This window comes from Fonsecaea erecta, assembly GCF_001651985.1.
Source record: "Fonsecaea erecta strain CBS 125763 chromosome Unknown Scaff24, whole genome shotgun sequence".
NCBI classification, from domain to species: domain Eukaryota; kingdom Fungi; phylum Ascomycota; class Eurotiomycetes; order Chaetothyriales; family Herpotrichiellaceae; genus Fonsecaea; species Fonsecaea erecta.
This window is the reverse complement of record NW_017387267.1, coordinates 1-8,547: the sequence shown is the minus strand read 5'-3', so window position 1 is coordinate 8,547 and position 8,547 is coordinate 1. Positions and strand designations below refer to the sequence as shown.

The 8,547-nt window shown below is 42.8% G+C and overlaps 1 protein-coding gene across 1 annotated transcript; it reads right to left on the bottom strand.

The window, feature by feature from the left end:
• Nucleotides 1-4,684: 4,684 nt before the first annotated feature.
• Nucleotides 4,685-5,062, bottom strand: AYL99_12026 (hypothetical protein; the record flags this gene model as incomplete). Its single annotated transcript, XM_018843529.1, has 1 exon — nt 4,685-5,062. One exon carries the CDS (start codon nt 5,060-5,062, stop codon nt 4,685-4,687), a length of 378 nt encoding a protein of 125 aa, XP_018687137.1.
• Nucleotides 5,063-8,547: the final 3,485 nt, after the last annotated feature.

Below are 8,547 nucleotides of genomic sequence, written 5' to 3'. Positions count from 1 at the left end.
CTCTTTAAGTTATCTTTTCTTAAGTACTCTACGCTTTAGTTCTATATAACGCGTCGCGAGTCTTATCGCGTTAAGATCTTAAGTTAGTACTAGAGTTCCGCTTAATTAAGTAGTTTTACTACTCTCGCGATTAGATAGCGAGTAGTACACTTAACGCGTACTAGTCGTAGGAGATTTCATATATTTCTCGTCGCTAATAGTAGCGTAGGATACGTCTCGTAAGCTAGATATAGTTAGTCCGTCTCTACTACGGTAGCGTATTATTAGTGCTATTAGTACTTTAACCGAGAGACTATATTCGTTATTAGAATTCTCGAAATAGTACGAGAATAATTATTAGAGAGTCTTAGAGTGAGATCGTTAGACGGAGAGTTAGAGAGTTAAATATATATCTATATTATATAAAGCTATCCTTAAGATATCGACTTCTCGCACTATTAAGGATCTCTCTAGTAGTACGAGACTAGAGGTTCTATTTATCTCTTTCTATATATACCTATTGGGGGTAGACTTGGTATTAGGGTCCGTCTTGGCGTTAGGGTCCGTATTAGTATTGGGGTCCGCCTTAGTATTAGGGTCCGCCTTAGTATTGGGGTCCGTCTTAGTATTAGGGTCCGCCTTATCATTAGGGGCCGTCCACCCTATAGGGTATTGTCGGCCGGGAAGCGTATTGTAACAGTCATTGTAACAGCCCTGCTTCCCGGGTGACAGGAGGCGACGGGAAGGGGTGAAGGTGGACTCGATATTTGAAACGAAGCTCCCACCTATATAGAGTCGTTTAAGCGTAAGGTCTCCGTTTCACTACGTAACAACTCCCCTTAGCTTTTAATCTATTATCGTTGGACATTGCCAAAGGATAACTTGTAGGTAGTCGCTTTCGAAGGAAGTTTGTGACCGATATTAACCTTTTGGTAGCCCCCGAATGCGTACTCATGGGACCATCGAGGCCAATCCTGAATGCTGATTGGAATGTTCAGCATAGTGATCACACGTTTTCTCAGTAAAGTGGTGTCTCAGAGGTTTTCAATTTTCTCTTTGTCGTCGGAGAGCTTGTGCCAGAAGCCACGATCCGGAGCCGATGTCCATCTGTGCAGCAGATTGACCATTAAATGTCTAATATAGCGGTGTTTTATGCTTTGCATTAAGCCGGATCAAAGTCAGTGAATAGTCCACTTGAGGAAGAGATCGAAATTCACCCTCCTTATGAGTCCTAACTTAGTTTGCTATCGTACTCGCTTATTTTGCACATTGAGTGCAATTCTAGCTTGAAAATTCTTGAGATTTCGCCACCGTCATAAGATAATACTATGTCTTCAGGGTGTTTGTTATCTACACGAGGCTGTCTTCGGGTGGAATAGCTGACGGTGGTCAAAGAACAGGCGGGTCCTAGTAGTGTCTTCAAAATCATCTTCAAAAGGATCGGATCTGCAAGAGTGAAGATACAAGCGGGTCTGGACTTATAGAGCGCGTAGAACCTAACTTGATAACAGGACTATCTTGTTAGCATGAAGCGTATTATTCCTCTTAGACTAGTTGTCTTCCATAATATTTATAAGGTAATTGGAACCAGGGAAAGCCTAAAGAGCAAAGGAAAACTTAGCTCTATTGCCCGGGCCTCCCGGAAGGCCTGTACTTAGTTTTCACCTTCGTTCAAGGTAAGCGTCTTTAGGGAATATGGAAGTACTGGTCTTATCCGGGTGCGAGGACTGACTCCTCCGGCGTAGCTCTCGAGTAATTGCGGGTCGGTGGGAAGTAGTGCGCTCGGGGAATTGAAACAGCGCCTGTTGTGGCGATTGAAGGGCGGACCGTGATAACCCTTCCGGAAGAGAGAATTAGTTCCCATAATATCTGCAAGAAAACCCAGATATACTTCCCAGCGACTATTGAATCTCTAGACATACCACAAGCCTGAGAATCCTCTTGCATATTCAACGGTATGCGTGAATGGAAGCCTCTCATCCGTGACAGAGCGCGCATAGAACTTCCCATTACTACTTCTAGGAAAAGCTCTCCGTCCGCCATTCTTATAGGAGTAGATTAGCGCCCGACATCTCGCCTGCGGGATCTCAATTAGGTTAGATAAAGTCTGCAGGATTACCAGCCCTTGTCACTTCTTGAAACTAGTAACCCACCCTCGGCAGTGTCAATGTACTCGCATCATGTAGTTACCATGTGCCGGCTACTCGTACAGATCCTTGGGGGGTTGGAACAACACCCTTCGGCTGGTAATGTGCCAGGACCGTTCTCTAGCTTCGGCAGACCTCTCATTATCCCCGTCCTTTACAAGGGGTTCAAGGAGTCGCCGTTACTAGTACTCCACACTGACGGGAAATAATAGGCGATTCGCTACTTGTACGTGTCGCCATCGTCGATCCACGGGCATTGAACGCCTCTTTGGGCTGAACTAGAATATGTGACCAAGGTGGCCGCATGAAAAGGAGGTTATGATATGATTTGCTAGATGTCCATCGCTAAAGAAGCTAAACTAGTACTGGCTAATCTTAGTGGATCCCTGACTACGAATCCAACCGCGCCGCCCAGATCATGACAAAATCCTACCTTGTCCAGCTCCCAACGAAGACAGAGAGACGAGTGCAGGTAGTCCTCCTACCTAGGCTGAGTATTTCCAGTATTTCGGGTTCCACAGTGCGTAGGAAAAAAATTGGAGATTTTTTCGCCAGACATGCGTGCGAAGGATATATATTATACCCTACAGCGACGTGCGACCTACAAGGACAGTGCAACTACATACACTGGAATACCACTTCAGCCTCGAATAATCAAAATGGAGGACTCTCATATTAAGCAAGAATATGGTTCAACGTTCGACTTCGATATCTCCCTAGCAGAACTTTAGCCTAACGGCCTGTCGCTTCCCACCACACCGTCAGGCTCGAACAATTATTTCACTCAACCCCCAAGCCAGACGCTTTCGGTCGTCCAAGCCTATCAACCACACACAAACTCGACACATATACCATTTTCGACTTATGTTGTTCCCGCAGGGACAGTGCAGTTCATTAGATTATCCACCATCTATCCTACCGTTATCTATTGTCGCTTATGCGGGCAGATAATATCTAGCACAGTAACCTTTACGCCTGGATTACCTCTTGCGCCCTCCCTGTCCGACAACAGTCATATGCCGCTGAACGGTTTTCAATACAAGTCAACGATTTGAAGAAATGAGGAGAGAAAGAAAAGAAATTTGGTGGTTACACTGTGGTGTTACAGCGTTATTCGCTCTGAAAAGTCGTTACGGCTGAGTGTCAATAAATATTATAGACAAGGGATAGAGTACATATAGTTAAGGCTACAATCTAAGCAGAATGAACGGTTCATCTCGAACCTCCGTTCATATGGAAAATTAGAAAAGTCTCGCCCAACTGAATATTATCTCTTATGCCACTTCCTCCCTAACCGTGGCGCGGCCTATTTGTGCTACTAGGTCCTGTATAGTTTTCATGAACATGTTGGAGATTGATTCCATCAAGTCTTTTTGAGACTTTATTAACCTAGACTCCATTGTCTCTAAGCCTTCGAGTCTTCTTTCCACCGTTCCTAGTCTTTCGAAGCCTTCGTCCGAAATATAGCTATCGTTAGAGCTTGTGGAACGACTCCTTCTCTCATACGGAGCGTTGTGCGGACCCTCCAATTTCGCGGCGTCTTAACCTCGGTGATCTCGTTGAATGCGTTCTAGGGCTATCGTAGAGCAAATGGGACTGATTATAATGCCCAGGTCGCTTCGCGAGCTTCGGCCATGGTAATTTAAGCCCGCGCTCCAAAAAGAAATCCTCAATTATTATATCGGCCTTAGATTTGAAAATATTTCTGCAACCAGTTCTATTCCACACAGCGATTCCATATATGTACTTTGCTGCGATGGCAATGGAGATAAACCGATTTAAGTTGTCACTTGACACTAGGGTCACGCCGATTATACCTTGAAAACCTTCCCGATCCCGAGGGGTGTAGTTGTGCTTCTTGCACCGAATATCAACTCGCTCAGACTCGGGCAACTCTTCCAAATATCCTCGGGTTGCCCTCTCCCCGAGATCCACTGAGTCTATAAACTCGATCCCGTGAGGGAGCTCAGGCTTTTCAACGACAAACCTACATCTCGTTATGGTTGGCTGCCCATATATATCCATAGTCTCATATGGTGCCATTACCAATATTCTCCCGCCCTTTTCGGTCAGCTCCGGTCGCCAAGGAACGACCACTATAGACGAGGACTACCCTGAGGTAGTGGTGGAGCGAGAAGAGTGCCCAGTATCATTCCCAAATCGAGGTTTCTGACTTACGCTACTCTTTCCCCTCCACGGACTTGGGGGGTCTCCATTACCTTTGACAGAGGGTTCTTTCGCACGTTCCTTACCCTTTCCCTCGGAAGAGTTTCCTCGGAGGAGGGAGACTCGTTCGCAGGTTCTTTACCCTTCCCCTCGGAGGAGGGAGACTCGTTCGTAGGTTCTTTACTCTTTCCCTTGAAAGAGAAAGACTCTCCTTGCTTATGGGGATCGCTCTTACTGGTATCTGAATTCTCTTCTCCGTTGAAGCGTTTAATCATTTCGCGTTACTCTTTGTCTGATTTCGTCTTTAATTGTCGCATTGGATTACGTAGTTGTTGCGGTACATCGAGATCCCAGTCTATGGGGTAGTAGTTGTTTCTTGTTAGCTTGGATAGTTACTCATGTAGGTCTAGGAGCTTCTTCAATGATGTTTCATCCTCTGGGTTAGTCTCGAGGTTGGTGATAGTAGTGGCGTAACCCGAACTAATAGCCTTTAGGGCTTGAGTGAGGATGGAGAATGTCTTCTTTCCCTTAATCTTATCTTCCTGATTCAGGGCGTAGATTTCTTTATTGAATTTATCGATCTCCTTTTCACTAGACTCATCCTGAGGGTCAGAAAAGAGTTTGATAACAAACGGCGTAGCATTCTTGTAAATTTTCAATCTGCGGGAGTCGGGCTTTTGGAATATATCAATATCCTCTTCTTCGGACAGATCAGATTCACTAGATGGCTCATCGCCATAAGCATCTTCATGAAATTCTTCCCCGTACATAGATTTAGCTTCTAGACCTGAAAATTCGTGGAACTCAGAGGGATTATAGTCAAACTTAGGACGAGGTTCCTTATTACTGAGAACCTGCTATGCATATGAGACTCCTACGATATATGTTAGCGATCTATTGTTATATCCTCCACATAGAGTTTCACACTTACGACGGAAAGCTTTCGGTGCGTCAGGAAATCCGGTCTTGTCTGGGTAAGTCAAGACCGAAAGGCGTTTATACGCTGTCCGTATATCCGATCGCGTCGCTGAATTTGCGACACCAAGTATTCTATAGAAGTCAAATTGGTCGCACTTATTTATTCTAGTAATAGTACTCCGCTGTTCTTTTTGGTATTTGTCAGATTTCTCCTTATCGCTGGTCTCGCTTGCACTAGTTTTCCCCATATTATAGTCACCGTTGACGTCAGTGGTGGAGGCTTTGTTTGCTTCCCATATTTTATCACCCGTGGGGGGTTCGTCAATACCCTGACTTTTATTACCATCGTTACTAGTGGTCTGCTTAGATTGGTTAACTAGTTGCATTTGTTTATCGTCTGATTTCGATTCAATTTGTGCTTTGTGGTGGGTCTTTCGCTTTTCACCCATTCTTACTCTCCTCGTTTTTATTGATCTTTATAAGTGTTGAATAAGGAGCCTTAGGTAGAGAGTTTTGTTAATTGTTGAAAGTGAGTCTAATTTATGGCTTCTTCTTAATCGCAAAGCTAGAGTGTAGGTTTGTGGGGATATAATAACAGAATAAGTAAGATAATAATCCCTTCTTTTATAGAGTAGTAATATTATCATAGTACTATAATTAGAAGTCCACTCTAGAAAAAGAAAATTTTAAATTTATCTTAATATAGATTCTTTTAAAATAGAGTCAGACTCACTCTATAAAAGCGTAAGTTAGCCAAAGGAACAAGCCTAGGAGTTCACCATCATAATAACTTCGTATCACAATATGAAACTCTCCGCGAATCCATTAAGACAGCACTACGGAAGGGGTAACGGACCAAGTAATAGAACTATGGCAGAGCTCGCGCACCCAGATATTGAGATTCATATCGACGGAAATTCCAGCTCTATCAATATAAACATCACACTTGGAGATACTGGAGACACAGGAAATGCGACAGCCTGGGCCTTGCCGTCTTTTCTTCTTCCTACGATATCCAATTTGGAGTTCTCCAGTGCTCAAACCGCCCCAACAGCCACTCTCGGTCTCTCGATGTCGAGCAGCGGCATTTCCGGCTCCATGACCTCCAGCCTTCCCTCTTCAAGCCTCACTGTGGGGGCATCTCCAACATTGCCAGTAGTGTCAACCTCTCTAACGAGCCCGACACCATGGTTCGCTGACATGAGCCCCTTCGCAAATACCTCTAACACTACGGTGCCACTTATCATAGTTATACTTCGTACACTTTTTGGTTAAATAGGACGCAGACAGCTGGACTGGTACTAAATATCGGTGGAAATATATAGATTCTCGAATCATTGTCAATCAATAGCTTGAAAATAAACAAATATAGAGACTTTCCAATTCAGAGCGCGCTTCAAAGTCTCCTAATGGCAAGAACTATTATTAAGCTAACCGCATTGATTATAGGAAGGGTGTCTCGTGAAATCTCCCCACCTTACGTAGTTACTGGGCATCCCCATCCCTTGATCCAGAACTTCTACTCAAGAATGATGAAATATAACATATATTACTACTATTGAATAGTTAAGCTTGAGCTATTCTTAGTATAATAGCCGTTTTATATCTCTCAATGTTAAGAACCTGGTGGACCTATTGAGATCTCTATAAGACTTATCGTATAAAGGTAATTTAGCCTAGTTCGCCTTGTGGAGTAGCTATATGACTAATTTATAAGGTTATATAGTACCCGTAATTGTAAACCTAAGACACTCTCGAAGCGACGTATAATAATAAAATCATATTTTATCATCAGTCTGTTATACCTACTGGAGCTTATCTCTTGAATTCATTAGGCCTAGTGCCATTCTATATTCGATCACTATTCCTCGTTCACTATGATCCCTATCCTTCCATATCCTTAGATAATGTCTCCTGATCACTAGTTTCCATTATCCGCCAGTTTTAACTTATCCCTATAGTTGTTATAGTAGATTTGCTTATATAGTGATAAAATTTGGCGCAGACGCTGCCGGGCATCCAGCGCCTAGGGTAGTATTATCAAAGTTCTGTAGAGTGATAATACAGGTATTAACTCGATCGAGCTGTGTTTGGACCGACATATCGTTCAAATCCCTCGAAAATTCCAGTTGTATACCAAAAGCATTTCCAGCCGAAGTGAATTACTCTAGGCGCTGAATAAATATATCTATTTCTGGTGGACATTCATATGGTATATCAATATCGTTGGCGCCCTGACAGCTACCCGGCTGGGAAGAGCTGGGGATTCCAGGGATAACTCCGAAGGTAGGGACAAGGTATGGGTCAATCATATTGTCATATTGATCCTGAGGTGCTGCGAGAGTAATTACAGGGGCCGCTACAGCAAGGATTCCGCCTATCTTCATATTTGTAGATATTATATAGGTGGATAAGAGAAGAAGTCTTGAAGAAAAACTATAGAGGATTTGATAATTAAGGTGTATTCAGGATTTTTATTTCTTAGAAGGGCGAATTAACTAGGATATTTTTCCAGGTAAAGAAGATACTTTATAAGATGAGAAAGTGGATATAAATCTTAGCGTAAGGCACTTGCTTAAGATAGAATCTTTTGCTTTAGCTACTCTTATACTCCTATTTATAGTGAATTTGCGAATAACATCACCGCTTACTTGGGATATATAGTCCGAGTATCTAAGCATAGCTAACGACTCTTCGAAATCGGACTACTTTATATACCACGCATAATCTGGTTTCAGAGCCCCCATAAAGTCCTTCAATTTAATTAATAGCGTTAAGGAAGAGTAACTAATATGTTTAAATATTGAACTAACCGGTGAGATTCTAGTAAATAAATAGATCCTCCCACCCAGCTATATATCTCCCAAGAGCCTTTACTTGTCAGATAAATATAAATCGCTTTTGAATAGAAGAGGTGTTACGGCACCACCCCGAAGCCCTCGGACTGCGCCGAATAGGAGGGATCTAGTTAGATTCCATAATGATTAAGAGAATAGATATAAGACTCTAGTAGAGCCTTACTATAACTCCAATACGTAACGACCCTACTAATATCGAACCTCTTATAGTCTATGAAGTCCTTATATTCGACTATTAAAATACTCTTATATTATACTAGACTACTTTATGATAATCGAAGAGTCTAGACTACTAAGTAAGGAGGAATATTTCACCCGGAAAGGTATATATATTATACTATAGCCCCTAAATAGGGTAAACTAGCTAAGGACCGTACGCGCCCCAATAGGGCGTATAAGTAGCGGTATACCTTCGTATACTCCTTAAAGTCTCTTTAAGGCTTCGAGTCTCTATATATAGAGACTATAACTATTAACTC